At 38.5% G+C, this 21,628-nt stretch overlaps 1 protein-coding gene across 1 annotated transcript; it reads left to right on the top strand.

The window, feature by feature from the left end:
• Positions 1-12,254: 12,254 nt before the first annotated feature.
• LOC139728885 (homocysteine S-methyltransferase YbgG-like) lies at positions 12,255-21,391 on the top strand. The gene is made up of 8 exons (XM_071639824.1): positions 12,255-12,356; positions 13,028-13,095; positions 13,336-13,381; positions 15,067-15,193; positions 16,029-16,132; positions 16,939-17,100; positions 19,133-19,341; positions 21,154-21,391. The coding sequence occupies exons 1-8, from the start codon at positions 12,294-12,296 to the stop codon at positions 21,299-21,301; spliced, it is 927 nt and encodes a 308-aa protein (XP_071495925.1). The 5' UTR covers positions 12,255-12,293; the 3' UTR covers positions 21,302-21,391.
• The last annotated feature ends 237 nt before the right edge of the window (positions 21,392-21,628 follow it).

The following is a 21,628-nucleotide window of genomic DNA, read 5'->3' as shown; positions in this document are numbered from 1 at the left end:
TCATCATCATCATCATTATCATCACCATCATCATCCCAGGAATGCTACTTGCCAAATCTGGTGAAAATCTGTCTCAGGGTTTTTCCAAATAACAGACGATGAATGATTTCAATAACTATATAAAGGCAAAAAAAAAAAAAAAAAAAAAAAAAAATATATATATATATATATATATATATATCATAAATAGGGTAAGGGATACTTTTATGGTTGGACATGTTGTGCCAATACAACTTTTTTTTTTTTTTTTTTTTTTTTGGGGGGGGGGGGGGGGGGGTGCAGCTACTTTTTAGATTATACTACTATACAGTTGCTAGACTGCGTCACGAAGCTGCTGTAACCATCCCACGGTGTCACGGCCTGGCTTGGTCAAGTCAATGGGAGGAGGGTCCCCAGGAGGTCCAAGTCTGGATGGGGTCCTCAGTCTGCTCTGGAGGGTGTTTCATAAAGATGTTAAAGAACGACTGGTGATCAGTTCTGATGTGCTATACTTTAAAATAATTTCAATAATTCAGCATAAGAACTGATCACCAGACGTTCTTAAGTCATTTCTAACTTTAAGATCAGCTTTATGAAACAGCCCCCTGGAGCATTATGCACGCAAGCTGCTGACAGAGGCAGGCCTCATCGGTGCATGTTGGCGCCAAAACGGCCGACTCCAGTGCGAAGGTGATTTAGGGTTACCCACTCTCTGCGAGGGAGATCAGCTCCTAATGGGGTGTTTGTGCTAGGATGGACTGTGAGCTGTACAGACTTAGCTGTCTCTTACTGTCTGTTGAACTCTGAGCTATATGTGACCCGCGACAATGAAAGGATCCTAAAGTCGCTGACGGGTAAGCCGAGAAAATTGAATTTGAACTCAGATCATGAAAATCCGTTAAAACGTTCAGATTTCAGTTTTTGACATAATTTTGCAGTCAAGTGTATCTTCTATCATCTGCCGAAATTTCGAAGCTAAATGATCAAAGGAAAAGCAAGAAAATGGCATTTTTCTGAGCCATGATTTTCCTACTTTCGACGGAACAGAGATGTGTCTGAAGATTTTGGATTTAGCGCTGCAGTTAGACTCCGCCCCTAGCAATGAGGGAATGATCTCATTGGTCAGTCCGTGGCATCCTGGTTACGGATTGGTCGTGCGTAGACCGCTGGCGCTAAGCTTGAATGAACATCGCGGAGGTTGCTTGGAGCGTACCTTCAATTGTCAAACGATGAAAACTGTCTTGCTTCCCCTTGATCATGATAGCGTCGAAAGGAAAACTTTAAAGGCGGTTTTCTCGAAATGCCGATTTCTTAAACCCCTCGACATGCGCTAATAAAATCACCAATATCTCCGCAACCAAGTACTTTTATGTGTCATGTTGTACATGACATTAACCCTATTCTAACTGGGTTATTTGAGACCAAGTTTTTACTCTGGGGGGGCCCCCCCCCCCTTCAGATCTCGGCCGCCGATCACGCGATCGCCGCAAAATTTTGCCTGAAGATAGAGCTGGATGTCAACTACAAGATTGCATTGTCTGTTGAGAATGAGAAGGGCTTTAAGTCTTCTCGAACACTATGGGTTTTGTGGTCACTTAACGCCCTTATCATTCTCAACTGACGACATGGTCATACAAAAGAAAAATATTGGCTTTCTATTTTTAGTGAATTAATTATGCAAATTTACGCATGAAATCATGTTTTCAGCTATACAGTGTAATTCCATTAAAATGACTGAAGGATCCCTAAATTTTAGTGTTAGAGTTCCTCAAGACACATCAAACAATTTTCTTGTCAAAAAATAGCGAAAGCAAAATCAATTTCTTTTTATATTTATTGTTTTGTTAATTTCTTATGTATTTTATTGTTTTTTCGACCTTTTGTTTTCTATTGTTTTTTTGCCAAAATTTGTTGCAGGCACGTTTTCAAGCTTATCTACATTAGAATTGATTAATTTTAATGGTTTAAAGTTGAAATAATCTAATCTATATCAATTTAACAAAAAAAAAAACAATTTGCATTGGATTTGCACACGATATCATGAATTTATTAAGCAGTTTGGGGTTGACATGCATATGCAAAACATTACATAACTTCAGAACAGTGTACCCGAACGTCACAAATTTGGTCTCAAAATATGCGGGAGACTTCAATAAAAAAAGTCATTAAACGACGCGGCAAAATCTTTGCGCGTTGCGGAATTGTGGCACAAAATGTCGAGGGGGGGGTTAATTTGACACCACCCAGTTGGAATAGGGTTAAAGTGGAAGAGTAAGGGAATAATGTCATGTCATTTTCAGAAACTTGTCCTCCTCCGACTCTTGGATCCTTTTGTTGCAGCGAGTCACATAATCTTCCACTTGATAAATAGCTTTCTTACATCGTAGTTGTGGACTCAAGTGTCTAATGTCCACGTGGTGAGCCCTGGTAACTGCACCAACAGACCTCTGTTGACCCAGGTGAATGACAACATCACAGACTACTGCTACTATTAATCTTCTAATAGAATGATGCTATAACTCTTTGCAGGCTGTTTCTTTTCGTTTTTTTGTTGTGACATCAACAAGCTGTGGATGAATTCCTGCAAATCTCAGAATTTAATTGACTGGAAAATTTGTGAGTTACTTCAGTTTGTGTCCATATGTACGTGTACAATGTATGTCTGAATGAATATGCACGGATGTAGCATTTCGCGCAACCAGAAACTAGGGCGAAAATGAAAGCACACAAATATTTTTGCTTGCCATAAATGTTCCTGTAGTTGATGTCTTGATTCCTCGGAATTGAAAACATGCAAAACTCATCTTACCTGGCCAAGCATGAAAAATCAGTCAAACAAAAATATCAAATTTTACATCAACCAGTGGTCGTCAGACAAATCAAGACACAGCATGAAACCAGGCAGACGCTGCCCTTAACCAGCCAATTTTGAACGGTCTATACGGTGATTGACCAATTTCCCAGCAGAGACGGGGCAGCAACCATTCATCAGGCTTTACTGTAGTGGTTTTGACTTTTTTGGCCTTATAGATTGCTCCATGACCACTGCTTGAATTGGTCAGTGTCTACATGGCACATGGGGAGGGGGTTAATTCTAGTTTGGGCATCAAACAGTTTTGGAGGCAGTGGGTAGGTATCCCAGAATCCAAGAATAGAAGCAAAACTTCAGCAGCAATCAAGCAATGCCCTAAACACCAGTGGTGCGGACAGATATTGGCCAAACACTCACCACCTGGTTGCTGAACGGGCTAATTTGGGCAGTTGTGACCATAGCTAAACCAAGGCTCAACAGAAGCAGTGGCCTGGTGGTCCAGGGCCACCAAAAAAAAGATGTAGGGCCACCAGAAATAGATGTTGGGCCACCACTTTTTTTAAGATGAGATATGTTTTGGTGGCCAAATCGGGCCACTCAATTTCATTGTCAGGCCACCAAAAGAAAATGTTAGCATCAGGCCTTGGCTAAAACATTGAGTTTCCAAGTCATCAAACAAAATGATGTGAAATGAGTAGTATCCACTGAGACTAGCAGTGAGCTATGTCTGAAAAATTCTGGACTTACTGATGTGGTTTCACTATCTCACCCATCTCACCAGGGGAAAATATCCATACAAACTGTGCAATATACCTACCATGCGCCTATGATATACAAATGATGCACAGGATAGAGTGTGTTAGTGGACATTGTAAATACCCGAGAGTGAGCTGCATCTCCACTAACGCCACGAAATAATCCTGTGCATCATTTGTTTTATAAAATGGGTCGAAAACTAACAGCATTTTTCACATACCTTTGTGGGTCAAGATGTCCGAAGATGTTCGTCCCAAACATTTACGCACGTCGCACTCGGAAATCCCGCACATATAAGTACTGTACGTATAAGAGTATATGTACGCCACACATGTTATGCACAAGACAGGCCGGCCAGCCGGCAGCCCGAACTAGAAGTTGTTTACAGGACTGACAGCGCGTATGCATGCAATTCAAAGGAGCCGCCGCGCCCACAGACGATCGGCAATAGGATAACACGCAGTGCAATGGGACTAAAATAACCAACGCACACGTGACTCATTTCAGCGCTTCCTATTGGCTACATTCTTGAACCCATTTTATGAAGGCTTTCAACAACAGGCAGTGTTCATAGAGACACTGCTGACAGTCTGCTCTGTATGTTTAGATTCTGCAGAATGGTCAACTAAAACATATAGTGGCATTGACAAGATCATAGAGCTAATTCCATGTTGTTAAAAAAGGGTAACTGATCTGTCAGGACTTGGCTATTAATGAGGAAGACTTCTGTTGTTTCTGTGTTTTCACAGGTGAGGTAAATTACTGGAAAGGTACCATGTATAGAGGGCAGCAGATAGAATCCATTAAACACACACACACACACACACACACATCCACACTTCTTGAATGTATTGTCTGATTTCCGAAATCAAGTTTGCATTTGTTCAACCCACATTGTTGTTTAGAGACAACAATGTGGGTTGCCTGGGGTGTTTGCCTATTTCAAAAGAAAACAGGCACGGATGATCCAAACTCATATTGGTCTACAAACTGTTGAGATACTGTAAATGCAGCAGGTCACTTTATGCCATACTTCTTGTTGGCCACTTTTTTTTTTGTGTGTGTAAATCAGTTACTCCTCCACTACACATTTTTCGATATATTCTTTGCTATAATCAGTTTTTAAGGGGATGCCAAGCCACATTCTCCTCTGCCCCTAGTAACAATAATTGTATTTGGTGGAAACTGACTAATTTCAAAATCTGTCAAACCTGACTGATATCAGCAAATATAACTTACTTGATTTCAAACATCAAAAACCCTTTTTGTACCAGGTGTTCTTTACAAAGTTTCCACAAAAAACAGAGCTTTGCTAAAAGCAAGTGGACGTCCTGCTCTTCTGTTATCACCAACATTTCTTTCTGTGGCTAAATGTTCCTGTATACAGGTTCCTACAAGTAGTCAGTACTTGGACGCACTTACATCTCACACAAATTTGGGTTTTTTTATAGAAGTCATCTTCATCTGACAGAGAAAGAATGAGTCTGACCCAACAAATTACCATTTTCGGCCAGAAGTGAGAGGGGATCACAGTCCGGATGGTCATCATTGTCCTTGGTATGCTGGTCAGCAGGTCTGACCTGGTCATCTCTTGTCTCATCTGTGTCATCCCTGGCTGAGGACGTCTTGGTATCAGACAAGGATGAGGTGTGATGACTCGTGTCCTCCATCTTCCGCTTTTTGGTAGGAATCTCATCTTCCATCTCCACTGAGTTTGAGGACTGGATGGGTACCTGGTAGTAATAAGAATAGAGACTGCTGGTTGATGATTCAAAAGCTGCACTTGGGGAATGAAAACAAGACTCTACCCCAAATACTAGTCCACTAACACTTGAATAATTGAAATAATTGAAGCTTTATGAGTTCCTTATGCTGAATTTCTGATATGACTTAAACACAAAAAACATTGCAGATAATATTACTCTATGACATGAAATTTTGTGTCTTAACACTGATGTTAAACATGTTGAACATATCTGAAAAAAGAGAGTCATTTACAATGAAATATTTTAAAACCATCAGAACGTAAGCGAGGCATTTACCATTCTGCATTAATTGGAAGCAATAAGTTATGACAAAAGTGTTTCATCAAGGTGGGTGGTGTTTGATTAACTCTTTATGTGCCATGTTCGCACGTCCGACTCAGTCGACGGCGTGCCAACTTCGCATATTCTGCTCAACACACAAAGCCGCAAAAACCGATCGATAAATCGCTAATCCCTCGGTACAATGAAAGCGTTTCTTGCGCTTTTGTTCCTCTCACATACGGCTTGCATTCTATGTGGTGATTGACTATCAAGTGGTATTCCCAACTAGATTTGTGTGTACATTCTAAGTTTCTGTCACGGTTTTATGTGCAAAAGTCATGCCTTTACAGTAATGTAGCAACTGGTCCTTCAAAAGAAAAATTGAAAATAGATTTGTCATACAATTTATATCGAAGCAAAGTTTGGCATTCCTCTTTAACTTTGCTCACTATTATGTCCACCTTAACAGAAATTTGTAGAAGCTATACAAATTGGAAAAACAGAATTCTTTCTCAAAGCATGACTACCTTCGTGTCTCAGAATAACGTGGCACACAGGGGGTTTCCACCATGGCACATAAAGAGTTAATAACAATAATGTCTATATCTGATAAGTTCCTTAAAGCTTCCTCCTCCTCCTCCTCCTTTGCCAACTTCTCAACTTGCCCTTGCTAGTTGTTGTTGTTAATGTGTGTATATGCTTCTTGTTGACAGTTCATCTGTACTCTAGTCTCAAAGTTGTTGTTGGATTTTTTCACATTACCTCAGAGCTGACCTGTCCAGTATGTTGCCTCTGACCCCAATGTTGACCTCTGCCCCTTCCTCGACCCCTCTGACCTCGACCCCTCTGACCTCGACCCCTCTGTCCTTGTCCCCTCTTCATTTTGCTGAACAGAATCAGACATTGTCAAGCATTTGAGGGGTTGAAATAATATGGGAGATTCCATTTCCAACTTACAAACTGGAGGGACTTATAACCTCCAAAAATAGCTTTTATAATTCTGACTTAAGAACATTCTGAATATTTCTAACAATAAAAATCATCATCTGTTCTATCACATTCAGTTGTAGGTACAACTGTAAGTCATTGAAAGTAAATCAACTTCGAGTTTTTCATGGAGGATAAATTACACAGCATCACCACCAAGCTGGACAAGATGCAAAACAACACAAGACTCGGTGAGCACAGACTTCTGCCAAGCTGGCAACTCATTTCCACCCATACACCCATACAATTTCCAAATATAGAAGCTTTTTGCTTATCATCATGTACATATGTAAACCTCCAGTTCACCCAGCTCGAACTCCAAAGTTCATTGACCATTAGTAATAGCGTATATGCCAAAAGACAAAAAAATCCTTCAGAAACCCATAAAGAATTCCCGGATCACTACTAAAATCTAATAATCTGTTCTTTGTGTCATTATCAACATTTCCTGCAAGTTTCATTCAAATCTGTTCTCAACTTTGTGAGTAATTTTGCAAACAGACAAACCAACGTTGATGATCACTTAATGTTTTCCTTTCTTGGCCGAGGTACATAGTAACTATATGCATCTCAATATCTTTGCAATCTCATGCTTGCAGTACAGTACTTATCCAATTGCGTGCCCTAATTTATCACATATGGCTTCCGTCAGATACTATTTCTTGAAACCAAAGAATTCTTCCACAGGAAAACTTCTACAAGAATGATCTGCTAATGAGAGAACATGTATTACAATCTGCAATCATGCAATCACATTTATCAAACCATTGACTGATATTTGACTAGCCCCACAAAGTATTCTTCCATGTCATTTTGGTTTACTGCTAATAGACAATTAAGAAAGCATTGTTGTTTACATTTATGAATGCTGTTCAAGCTCTGGTCTGGCAAGCGAGATGCAGTCCATACCAGATCCAACCCTGCTACCGAGTCATCCCACAATGCATCTAAAATAGAGTGAGTCAGGAAGGTGTACTGGTGGTACCCTGAAATCTAAGAATTTGCCCGTCCCTGCACATGGCAATTCAGACCTTTGTTTTCTAGTGGATTTGTCAACAAACATACATGCAGGAATCAGTCCAAAATGAAATTCATTTTTGTGGCTCACCCAAACTCTTTTGTCTCCAAGACATCACCTCGCGCCCTCTTCTCTTCCTCTTGTTCTCGCTTTCTAGCAATGTTGGCAGCTGTTGGAAAATTCCTTGTGGAGAGGGGAAAAAAAATCATTTAAATTAAACATGCAGTAACGCAAGGACATCTTACATGATTTATTACTCCAAGTGAGTCTTACTAAGCAATGTTGTGAGATATCATGCCATCCCCTGTCATTAGCAGAGGCTAAAATCTCTGTCCCTTGGATAGGACATAAAAGGAGGTCCCGTGTATTACAGAGTCAGAACTCATGTACGTAAACTAAGGATCCTGCTTCATTCATTCATTGCAAAGAGCAGGGTGCTTAACCTGGGGAAGTGGTCCATCCCATGTACTCAAAACTGGACCATTTGGAAAACCAGCTGAATATGAGCTATCCAGCCATCTTGTCAGATGGAAAATGAAAACAAAAAAGAATCATATTTACAAGCTTTTTGGACATTGACAGTGAGATCAAAGACATCATAAGCTATACTAATTCCTAAAATGAATGAATACTATCAAACTCTTGGGAGAATGGAATAATTCAACCAACTTGACTCTATCATGACACTGAGTCACACCTCATAATCTGTATGCAAACAGAAAATTATTTTGGTCATTGTGTTTGGATGTTATGCATACTAAAGCACACAGTTACTGTACCAGTACGAATTTTTGAGGTCTGCTTGTACATACCCATTTTTACTCCTCTTTAATAATAATAATAATAATAATAATAATAATAATAATAATAATAATAATAATAATAATAATAATGATAATGAAAATAATAATAATCTCTGTGGAAGAACATTATAATAATAATGAAAATAATAATAACAATAATAATAATAATAATAATAATAATGATAATAATATTAATAATTAACATTTATATAGTGCTTAATACAGTTTCTAAGCACCATACATATATTACTCCCAAAACATAATCTTATATTCAACGTAACTACAAAAACTCTACAATAATTTACATTACATAATATACTTCAGCAATAATGAAGTACTAAAATTAGCATACGTAATAGACATAAAAAAAGAAATGTCTTTAAAAAGACATTTGGTTGCATTACATTGCAGAAGGCGAGATGATGATCTTTATATTCTCATAATTACAAAGGAATGAACAAGATGTAATGTATACCTTTTTCTATCTTCTCTCCATTTCTTGATATCTTCTGGTGTATCCAACCACTTGACAGTCTTAGCACCAGGACCATGCTGCATTTTGAAGTGTACCTTCACAACCTTGGGGTGACCGAAAAATCTGCAGTCTTTTGCCTTGCACTGTAACAATATGTTGATGAAACGATGATAAAAGATGGGTAAATCAAGCAACACAACAGTGAGGTTTGTTTAATCTGACAGAAATTTGTTGTGAAGTGTGAAAGTTTTATGTCTTTGCATTTGCAATTATAATCTCAATATGTTCTCCGCCTTGATGTAGGCTTTTAAAATTGTAATTAACCTTAAAGCCATGTAAACTTTTAGTTGTAAAATCATATCTGTAATATTAACTGACAGTTGTAAATTTGTATTCATATCAGTAAAGCCCCTCTAACATCCAATTCTAGACCTGTGAAATCCTGTTTCATGATGAAAATTGTCGCATCCAGCCACTTTTAAAGGCAGACTCTCATTCAAACACACTTGAGACAAGAATGCTACAATCCATGAATATGGTAGATGTGAATATACACATATCTGCATATATTTGTTTTTAAATTTTCTTTTTGAAGTTAAAGTCTTATCATGAATCAAATCAATTTACATGTATTGATCTGTTCTAACTGTACAACTCTACCTCCCCCCCCTCTCTCTCTCTCTCTCTCTCTCTCTCTCTCTCTCTCTCAAGCAGTCTCTCACAAACTATTGTTTTTTAAAATCATTTGTAAGTACATCTCCTAGGAAGAAGAGTTTATCCTGGAAGAGAAAGTGAGTTACATACTTGGACATGTTCTGCCACATGGGCCTGAAACTGCTCTTCAGATTTGAAGCCTCTGTCACAGACATCACAGTAATGGGAGTAGTCAACTTCTTTTGGCTCTTTGGTCGTCTTCTGCTTGCCATTCTGTGTGGGGTGGGAAAAGTCTAGATGGTAGTATTGGGCCATCACATTAGAAATCCAGCATTAACATGTTTTGGCTCAGTCACAAATACCATCAAGAACTGCTACGAACGCTGCACAGTTTGTATGTATGATTTTTAGACAATTTCATAAGATCTTCTTAAGAAGGCCGTACGAAACCAGCATTTGTGGACCGCACTTATATGTAGATCATTCGTGTTTGTAGCCTGGGAGATGGTCTTGTCCAAGATCTTTTGAACTTCGTATGAAACCCTCTCTTCATAAGGCGGCCGAAAGAACTCCAGAATTTGTACGAATAGTGACATTCATACGAACGCATCATTTGTGCAAACCTTTGTGATTGTAGCTTTTCAGAATGTTCCTCCATCAACAAAGCCATAGAAATAGGAACTTAGTAGACTAATTTCTGCTAAACAGTTCTTGTACAGAGAGTACACATGTGCATATGAGTTAGCTACCCATGTCAGAACCTCACAATTTTCCATTGATCATGTGAAAAAAATGAAGAAAATTCAATGTTTCTGTCATTGAATTCTGAAATATGATGTTATTAGAATAACTTCAGAATAGTAATCAGTTAGATATACCGTAGCTATGGGTAAACTCGGCCTAGCGGATAAAGTCGGCCCCCAGCGCGCGCAGTACAACTACTTGTACTGCGCGCGCTGGGGGCCGACTTTACCCGCTAGGTTGAGTTTACCCATAACTACAGTACCAGGATTTAAGCCTCGGGCAAAATTGCTTAAATGGTTGAATGAAAAACTGGAAATTTCAAAATCTTACGTACAAACTACAAGGCAAGTTGTGAGGGGATGACATGCTCCCTTTGCTATTTGCATTCATATTGACTGTTCAAGAACTGTTTCATGATAAATAAGCAAAACTTCAAAAATGTCCTAACTTCCTTATACTTTTCACACAATTTTCACTGCTGAACTTGTAATACTTTACTCTTTCTTATCAGACTATTAAACTTAATATTTGGACTGGATTTCCCCTTTGATAGAAAACATCAGTAAAAATTTAAAAATTGAAAAACCTATTAAAAAAAAATTTATAAAAGTTTTGGTGCCATCATTTAGTATTTACTGAATAAGGAGACTAGTAATTGTATTTAGTGTACACTTCATGACATCATTCACACACAATACAATACAAAGAAAATGTCTTTTTACTTTTCTAGCCGCATGGTGAAATGGCACTTGACTTAAACTCTTTCAGAGGAAAGCAGGAGGAATAATACAATGTCAATAACAAGTCACTGGAATATGTATCTTTCATGAAAAATGAAATTTTGTGGAATCTAGTTGTTGCCCATAACTGATCACTTCATAAGACATAGACTAGTCTAAGTAAAGTAGTGTGTACTAGAAGTGACCCTATCCGCCCCGGCGTCATATCCAGAGATGACGGCACCCAAAATATAAAATTTTAAAAATCCATGGTGAACAAATTATTGAATTGTCAGAGTTTTCCCAAACTTTCACTGACGTGTTCTAGTATACTCTACTGTACGATATTGCTGCTTTCACTCAATCCAGATTTTGGTTTGGGTTTCCTTTTTTAGACTATTGAACTCAGCTCACCTGCTTCTTCTGAACTTGAGATTTAGGAAAAGGATGCTGCTGATTATGAGGGCGGTTGGGTCCTTCAAATCTCTGACGTCTCTGAATGCCGTCATGTTCTCCATGCAGTGGACCACCATGGGGAAATCGTGGCCCGTTCATGTGCAATGGCTGATTATTATAGTTCTGGTGGTGGTGGTATATTATATTTGGTGGAGCGCCTCCACAAGATCCACCGCGGGCACCGGCACCTCTCGTTCGTAGCGGTTGCCCATGATGTATGCCCGGGCTCGGTCCCCGACAATGCGATGGCGGTCCCCCGTAAGGAGGCTGCTGTTGTTGCGGCGGCATGCTTCCTCGAGGCCCGATGATGTGCCTTGGAGGGGACGCATGAAAATGGTGACCTGGATCTGGAGGCCTTAGAAAATCCCGTGGCCCTTGAGGATACTGGCCATCATTGACTGGAAACCTTGGGTGGAAGTGTCGAGGAGGAGGGTGAAAGTTATGTAGAAAGCGCATCGTGGACGATTGACATTACAGGTGTATCACAGAAACATGTGTTCAATGTTGATCCACGCGCCGATCTGCGATATGATTGAATGGTTGTAATTCAGTATGGTATCTGCAAAACAAAAATTTAACGAAAAAACAAAACAAGTGTAGACTACTAGTAAAGATCTTCCCATCAATAATTATGCCCTTCTAATTGCTTTTTTACGCCATGGTTCAGTTGCAAGTGAAGAAATTAATTGAGCGGTCAGATGGGCAAAAGAGACTGAATATCGTCGGGGATTTTTTTTTTCTTCTTTTTTTTTTCTTGCCACCACCATATCGCAATAGGGTTCGCAATACAACACAGGCCCAAAGAACTTTTACACAGGCCTCGGCGCCTATTTTTGCCTACAAAAGTGCCGCGAATACCTAAGATGAAGGTTATAGATGGTGGGCTCAGCACTGAGCTCGAGCGGATAGGATACCCTCTTGATTGGGTAAGACGTGAAAACTTTCCATGCATCACGGAGCTTATCAAGTCAAGCTGTGACCGTTTTGCGGCAGGCCAACACTACAGTATAAATGCCTCTTTCGAGGGTGCCACACCCCCGTCATGTCCCCAGCGCTTCCCCGCATGTCCGGTGTGAATCTCCGTTGGTTCACTCTGGTACGTGCACGATGCCGTATTTCAGGCCATGGGCTGCGAAAAGTTTTTTCAGGGTGGGGAGGGGGGGGGGGGGATGCTTGCCTGCGCTGCGGGATGGGGGACAAGGTCAATGCTGTATAATTCTGTTTCTGTATCATTTTTGTCAAGTTCGATGCGAGTGCTAGTGCTGAGATAGCACTGCGAGCGAGCTGCACTAGCTAGCACTATCTAGCAGTTAATACTTGTAGCACGGAAATCAATCCGATGTAATACACCTAGAACTAGAAGTAGAATTAACTGACAGTGACGTGTCTATAGGAAATATTGTTCATCATTATGTTATATATTCATGGACAACCCTGGTTCATACTAAATTTAAATCCTATGAATCATTAAGTCATATACATGCAGGTTCTACTTGATAATAGTAAGTTCATATCCACAGGCCACAGCACAGACGTTGGTACATGAATTAATGAATTCTATTAATTTAATCATTCATAATTTTACATTTTATTTCAGGATGACCCACTCTGGACAAGTAGGTCGTTGTTGACCGACCCTGATATCCTCAAGAAAGCTCACCTGAGGTAAATATCTTATAAAATCCTCTGTGTCAACTTTTGTCTGAATGCCTTCACATGATTGATGGAAAATTAATTACTGGTAGTAGATAATAGATTACAATGATTTTTGCCATTTTGTAAATTATCATACAAATGTGTTTTATGCTTTGGATTATTTGCTAGATTTATATGATGTATCTTTATCTCAAAATAGGCTCTGAATTTTTCACATTTTGTCTAATCAACTCTTTTGTTATGTCACAGTTTTCTAGAGCATGGTGCAGACATCATTTTGACAGCCACATATCAGGTGAATATCAGAAAATTGTTTATTGTTAAAGCTCCTGTCTAATCTTTTGTTTCTTTTTTTTTATACCTTTGAATGTTTTTTAAACAGGTAAAATGGTGACATAAAAATGCAGTGAATCACCATTATACTAGTCACCCATCATTCATGATGACTCAGACAATTATATTTCAACCAGCAAAAAGACAGATTATTCTTCCTTTGAAAGACTATTTAATTTTGTATTGGAAAATCCTTAAAGCCTGATATCTAATCTTCTGAACAATGCATTCTATTTGTGAATTATGTATGTCATGATGATTAACTTTGCAATGTGCAGTAGAGTATTATTACATGCTAGAAGCTGCGCAATATAAATGTCCTTTATTATTATTTATTATTTGGATCTGCTATTACTATTATCAAATTTTTATTATTATTATTATTGTTATTATCATTATTATCATTATTATTATTATCTTGGGATCTGTGAGGGATGAAGAACTAAATTGTGGCAATGTCGTCACCATTTTTTTTTTTTTTATGATGACTTAGATTTTTCTTTCCCTTTGGGCTATTTTGTTCATATATAAAAAGGTAGTGCTATTGTTTGTCCACATTAACCAAATATATTCTCTCTCAACTCCAGTACATAGCAAATTTCATTAAAAATATGTTTATCTTTATGTCATCTTTACTCAAAAGAACTTGCAAGCTAGATTGAGCCTATCATTTCATTACATGGAAGGGCTGACTAATTTCATGTTGTAATATGTGACCCTGCACCTCAAAACAAACAAAAAGTCGACAGACATGAATTTTTAGTTAATACCATATTCTGAAACAGCAGACTTTAAGCTTTAAAATGATGTATAACTCAAATCAAATGGACTCTCCTAACCTATCTTAATATTGGAAAGAAAGCACAAACTCAGGAAAAGTGTGAACTCAGAAAAGAGGCTCTAAAGTACAGTGTCTATTCAAGCGTTTAATCTTTACCAAACCGTGCTGGCTGTGCGATGAATAGGACAAAAAACAGGAAGTAAACCACCAGAGTAACAACAATGAAGGGATTATCAGATTAAACTGAAATTAAGCATGCCTCATTAACACATTCTGTCCATAATTAATGCCAACTTTCAAAGCAGTAGCACTATCCTTTCAAAAGTTATTAGAGTTGAAAGTGAAGAGTGTGGACAAGGTTTTTCAGAAATGAAAAAGGGATTCTAAAGACACACCTAATCACACTTTTCTACCAAAAATGTTCGAGATAAACTGCTAAAAAACACACTTTCCTGCCCATTTTATGATACCAAATTTTAGCATAATGTAAAAGAAGACCCGCTCTTTCAGAAAATATGAAAAAGTCAAGTTCGGCTAGGTTGACCCATTTCACTTATTTTCAGTCCTCACGCAAAATCAGTGTCTGCGACTTTATGTTCGTTTTGAGGTGCACGGTCACATATGATATCTTAGAGTATCAAAATCCATGGACAAAATTAAGAGTTCTTTTTGAGTCACATATTTAAATTTAAGGTCCAAATTCAGGGCCTTAAACAATAGTTTATATTTAGTCTGCCCCTGTGAATTTGAGCCACTACATTTTTGCTTCTAGCAACTGCATGTACATATACCAGGTACATGTAGTTCCAGCTCTCCATTCTGCAATGATGCTACTTTCATTCATTCATTCATTTCTGCTCCACAAGGTCAGTAAGGATCTGTTAGAACAAGAAGCTCACATGGGAGCAGAAGACTTTCATAAGCTAGTGAAGCTAGCTGGCCAGGTTGCTAGGGAAGCAGCTGATGAATTCTGGGAACAAAACTCTGACAAAGGTGTGACTTAAAGACACAATTGATTACAGTATCATGATATGATATGAAAGTGTGTACAATTGACTGTCACTTGCTATGCCATGGGATATTTAGTCCATTCATCCCCACCAACCCTCCCCCTTGTCCCAAATAAAGACAAATAAGGAAAAGGCAAACAAACCATGTTGACTATGATGAAAATGTGGGTACTTCCACAGTAAAAGGGTACAGTTCAGGAATGTGGAGGTGTTTGTTTTTCCAATGAGCATTGCCCCCCCCCCCCCCAATGATCTTTAAAAACACTTAAATGAGAGTCAGCTTTGCCTTAAAATTGCTTTATACAATCAATCTTTTAGAATGTATTTAGGCAGTACAAGAATTGAAATGGTGTTCAACTTTTGCAGGGTATCTATATGACTGAAAATAGAATGGCTTACACAATGAACACACAACAATGGATCTCCCTCTTGGAGTACATACAAGCTCTGTTTAGTGCAATGAAGGGTTGAAAGCACTTTTAAGATGCACTATGTGCATCAGAGTGTAGAGAGGATATGATGGTACACAATTGGGCACTTCTGTTTTGGCCAAGTGAAATACAGCATTACAGAGGAGTGAAAAATGTACATGTTGGACGTTGGGAACCTCAGTGATTCAACGGATTGTTCTTATACTTTATGCTATTCAAATCATAGCAGTATAGCACACTTCACTTAGGATTAAACTCATATTGTGATATCATCCATGCAAGTCATAATAGATCTCAAGGCACATTCATATTGACTTACAGCTCCATATCTTTTTCGATGATGTATTTTGTTTTGCTTATTGTCTTTCTTTTCTTTTTTTAATACAGAGAGAAATAAGCCGATGATTGCAGGATCTGTAGGGCCGTATGGGGCATGTCTGCATGACTTTTCAGAGTACCATGGAAGATATGTGGATGGTATGACAAAAGAAGTGAGTTGTTCCTCAGGAATGCCATGATTAAAGATGATTTAAAGTGAAGGAGGGCCTGCTGCTTGATATAGCTAATGAATGGCAAGAAAGATATTAATGTACTGCCTGTATACAGTGCAATGTTTAGCATGTCAAAGGTGGTGATGGCATGTCATCCTCAAATGTAAGCTTGGTCCTAATTTCTTTGTTTCATAAGTTCTATGATGTACTTTGTCAAAATTAGTGAAAAAATGTTCCTTGAAATATCTCTGGAGTACAATCTGTATCTCATGAATGGAAGAGAAAACAAAAACTAGCTCCCTCTTATTTGTGTATTTAGAACTGGTAGTCTGTAGGACAACGAGAGGAAAAATAACCCAGCATTTTTCCCCTCACAAAGAGATTCCTTGACTGAAGGTACAAGGGAATTCCATTACAGTTTTGTTTTGTTAGGAGTGGACGAAAGCTAGCCAGCAAGTCACTAAAGGTTGGTAGAAGCCTAAATCTCCTATAATTGTACAATCTCCCCAACTGATGAAAGTTGTCTGCATCAGTTTTTGTTTTGTGTTTGTGTTATGGTAACTTAGAGTATTGCTGTTATCTTACTCCTGTTAACCCCAAGGGAGTGATTATATGTGATAACCTCAGATTGTGAGCATTCAATAACATTTGAATCATATGGAAACCATAGTGATTTTATATTTGTTGATTCTCAGCTTTGACAAAAGCTCACAAATGATGTCATTGATGTTATAGTCTCTAGTAGTTCTAGATGTAGTTTCTCTATCTTAGTCTGTTTCTCAGACCCTCCACTGTCACCCCTGCAGACTCTGATGAATTGGCACAGACCCAGAGTCAGAGCACTTGTAGAGGGAGGAGTTGACTTGGTTGCTATAGAGACCATCCCATCCATCCAAGAGGCCTCGGCTCTCTTGACCCTTCTGGAGGAGTTTCCTAGTCTGAAGGGCTGGATGTCATTTTCTTGCAAGGTGAAGAGACAATCAGATTGTGTAGGAGAATCACAATGTTTATATCACTCACCAGCTAAGTCTTGTTAGTGGTTTGTGTATGAGTATAAGGGTAGTGTATTCAGTGCAAAGTACCTTCAACTGATAGAAAGAAGTAGTCAAAAAGCCCAAATATTAAGAATATGATGTTACAGATTGATTCAAAGAGTCACTGACACTTATTAGTTTAAAGGGGATGGCTAGTAACTGATCAGTGGAATGCTGGGGATGATTGTTCCAATCCTTGTGGGATTCATTTAAGAGTACATATATCTATTGTTGTGTTAAAATTATTTGCTTCAGAATGGTCTCATATTCAAGAAATGTGCAGGTCAATGTTAATGATTGCCCCGTCACTGTACAGACATGCTAACCTGGAGGCATTAAACTGCACATTACTTGAATATGAGACCATTCTGAAACAAATAATTTTCACACAAGAGTAGATATATAATGTACTCTTTAAATGAATCCCACAAGGATTGGAACAATCATCCCCCAGCATTCCCACTGATTCCCACTGATCAGTTACTAGCCATCCCCTTTAATGTCTATTGCTGTGTTTTGTTTTATTTTATTTTATTTTTATTATTTTTTTTTTTTTGGGGGGGAGGGATCTAGGTGAGATACATAGACTGTTATGTTGTAAGAAATAACTAGCTTGATTGATTAGTATTCCTTCAGTTGTAATTGCAATATAACCACTTTCTCACTTTATTGATATATTTGCAGGTAAGGGGGTACACTAATACAGGGGAAACTCGGTATAACGAACACTGCTATAACGAGATATCGGTTATAACGAGGAAATTTTCTCGGTCCCAAATTTCCTTCCACACAAGTCTATGTAAAATGCTACTCTTATAGCGAGATCGGCTATAACGAAATAACTGCTATAACGAGATAAATTTTGTGACTTCCAAACAAAGATAAACATAGTAAATCAAACCTGCTATAGCGAGGTAAAGCAAAATGCCTTCGGTAAAGCTTTACATCGCCTGTGCTATATCATCTTCCGAGATTGTAAAGCTGGATGCGCCAAAAACTGTCTTGTACACACATAATCATTTTCTTCAGTGCACTCCAGCTAGCACTGCATGTTGTACGTGTGAAGTGTGTGTGTGCAAGCACACTGATACATGCAGAAAATGTGGTGGGACGGCCATATGTATGACATCATCATGACGTTTGGCAGGTGTGAGGCAATCTGATGCTGTGATTGGCCTTCCACTTAGGGAATTCCCCGTCTTCACACACACACACACACACACACGCAGTCATAATGTACATACAGAATGTGTCACATACACACACAGCATTGTGCAGACCATATTCAAGCTTTCCACACAACACACACCCATTCGATAACCACATACCAATCCACAGACGATCTTGATACAATCACAAACTATATAAATTTACAAATTCAAACATCTACAATTAATAAGAAACACATTCTTGATATTGGATTTCCTTGGCGAAAAACATCTTCTTACCCATAAAGGTGAGTAATTCCCTCACACACAATATCAAGTTATCAGCATTGATTGAAATATGATGGGTAGTCCCACATGTGCAAATTAATGTCTTTATTTTATGCCTTTTTTTATGCCTACTGATATAATGAGATATCGGCTATAACGAGGAAAATCACTCGGTCCCGACCATCTCGTTATATCGAGTTTCCACTGTACAAATTTTGAATGATGAAGTGGAGACAGAAGTAAAGAAGACTGCAAACTTATTATAATTTGTATTGACCATGGTGTACATTTTACACGTATACCTTTTGTTTTGTGTGGCATGAATTGGACATTTCCTTTCAAGGGCATTTTGATTTATAATCGATTTTATTAGTTCCATGTCTTGTAACCACATGGACCTTTCGACATTTACCTGTGTTTGAAAGATCAAGGCAGGAGTTATGAAACATAGCAGAAGATAATCTTGTTTAGAGTGGTTTCCTAGTGAAGGAGGCTGAATTATACTTTTCGCTCTCTCTCTCTTCAAACAGGATAAGACTCACATTGGTCATGGAGAAACATTTGCTGAAGCAGCTAGTCTAGCCAGCAAGCATTCTCAGATAATGGCCGTTGGAGCCAACTGCCTACCAGCAGAAAATGTGACGAGTTTACTACAGAGCGTCTCAGCATGTGGCTTTGAGAAACCTTTGATTGTTTACCCAAATTCACCTGGTGATCAGTGGACTGGTGATGCCAAAAAGTAAGACAAGATGTAGTGTGTGTCTTTGTATATGTGTGTTTACGTATTGTGAGTTGTTGTGATCTATACCTTTTCTGATTGGTCAATTACTGGAGACAAACCTAATAAAAGTCTGAACAAATGCAGCCAAATACAGACACATGACTGTACAGATAGGGTAAAACTTTGTTGAATTTTATAGTTTTATTTATCACACTAAATATGAAAACTATAACAAACTATATATGTGACTATGCATCACAAAACGAACAAAAAGTCACACCCCTTGATTTCACGTGAGGACTCAAAAAATGTGAAACGGGTCAACCAAGTCAACATTCAGTTTTTCATATTTTCTTAAAGAGCTACCCTTCTTCTAGTACATTATTCTTAAGTTTGGAATCATGAAATGAATGGGAAAGTGCATTTTCAGTAGTTTTTCTACAACCCCTTTTTTGTAGAGTACCAAGTAGTGAGATTAGGTATGTCTTAGAGGCTCCTTTTCATTTCTTGATAACTCTTTGCACACTCTTCACTTTCAAGTCTGATAACTTTTGAAGAGATAACGCTACTACTTTGAAAGTTGGCATTAATCATGGACAGAATGTGCTGATAGAGCATGCTCAATTTCAATTTAATCTGATAATCCCTTCATTGTTGTTGCTCCAGTGGTTTATATCATGTTTTTGTCCCATACATTGCACTGCTAGCACGGTTTGATAAAGATTAGAAAGCGCTTGAATAGACAGATAGACCTTGTACTTCAGAGCCTCTTTTCTCGGTTTACACTTTTCCAGAGTGAGTGCTTTCTTTCCAATATTTAGGTAGGTTAGGAGAGTCCATTTGAATTGAGTTATACATCATTTTAAAGCTTAAAGTCTGCTCTTTTAGTATCTGTCCTTAACTAAAAATCCATGTCTGGCGACTTTTTGTTTGTTTTGTGGTGCAGGGTCACATATGAAACTTTGGTACATAATCACATTGATGTGTAGATGTGTAAGACTTGTTTTTGTGTGTGTCGGAGGAAGTGTTGCCATGGTAACCACAATTTTCCCAAGACCTTGTGAAGCGAACTACTTCCACGGAAAGAAGCAATTAATTTCAAATTTGGTAAATGTTCTGTAGGTGTAGTTATGCAAGACACTCCTTGGGTTTGTACCCACCAAGGCATTACCATGGAAAGTGCATTTCTTTTTGAAAATCCTGTGGAGTGAACTACTTCCACAATTTTAAGCAATTGAAATCAAATTTGATGGACATAATGGCATTGAGGTATAGATGTGCAAGACATGCTTTTTTAAGTATTGCCTGTAGTTGCTGCAAATAAGTTATCACCTACAGTGTAGGGTTATAATATCTAAAACAAATTTTTATCATACTGCATTCAAAATATACACTGAAAATGTCATAACCAGATATATTCAATTATTCAGAGCTTTAGGCTTAGTCAAGCATTGTGTTGCGTAGCCGGTCAATAGGTTCAATTTTTGAGATGAAGAAGCAGCATCATTAATCCAAGTTATACAAACATCCCTGGTGTGTGGAATGATTCTCACATCATTCTACCAAGTACATGTATGTTAAAGATCATCATCAAATCTCCATTTCAGTTCATAAACCTCTCAGCACTTCTCTCTAAAAGTTTCAGTTCTGTTGCATGTGTTGGTCATACTTTTAGGTCTGTAAGGGTTAAACAGCGTTCGAGTTTTAGCATTATGAGTGTCTATTTTGATGTCTTGTTCATTTTCACTAAATCACTTTTGTCTCTGCTGTGATGAATGGCAGGATTTGATTTCATCCTGCTCCTTCTCTCTGCCATTTTTTCTTTGATAGTTTATGTGGTAAAGCTACAGTCTTCGAGATAGATACCATGGTACCAGAATGGATTGAGGCAGGGGCGAGGTACATTGGGGGCTGCTGCGGGATGGCAGCTCCTGATATCGCACATCTCTCAAAAATCATCCGCAGCCATTCAAGGTGACGTTAGCTTCAGAAGCCGGTCTAGTACCTCGCAGACACTCACTGATATGACGTGTTCTGAGCACCGTTCAAGAAGACGCTAGGTAGAGATGCTGATCTTGCACCACGCAGACTAAAGCTGATGACCTGTTTTGCGCCACACTCAAAACATGATGCTTCGTACAGATGCTGATCTTGTGCCTTACAAACGCCTGCTGACATGATGTGTTTTGAGTACAATTCAAGATGACGCTGGGTACAGATGCTGATCTTGCACCTTGCAGACCCACGCTGATATGACGTGTCTTTGGCGCCATGAAAAATATTATATGCCTTTTAGTTACTGAAA

This window comes from Diadema antillarum, unplaced genomic scaffold, assembly GCF_040938485.1.
Source record: "Diadema antillarum isolate AM-2024a unplaced genomic scaffold, OU_Dant_1.0 scf00000020, whole genome shotgun sequence".
Taxonomy (NCBI): Eukaryota; Metazoa; Echinodermata; class Echinoidea; order Diadematoida; family Diadematidae; genus Diadema; species Diadema antillarum.
Note: the sequence above shows the minus strand (reverse complement) of the source record. Positions and strands in the feature narration are given on the sequence as shown.

Bases quoted from the DNA above. Each gene is read 5' to 3' on its own strand.
- LOC139728885 (XM_071639824.1), top strand. From the start codon at position 12,294: ATGAAGGTTATAGATGGTGGGCTCAGCACTGAGCTCGAGCGGATAGGA. The intron at 16,133-16,938 runs GTGAGTTGTTCC...TCACCCCTGCAG, and splicing joins TGGATGGTATGACAAAAGAA to ACTCTGATGAATTGGCACAG. The intron at 19,342-21,153 runs GTAAGACAAGAT...TTTCTTTGATAG, and splicing joins TGGACTGGTGATGCCAAAAA to TTTATGTGGTAAAGCTACAG.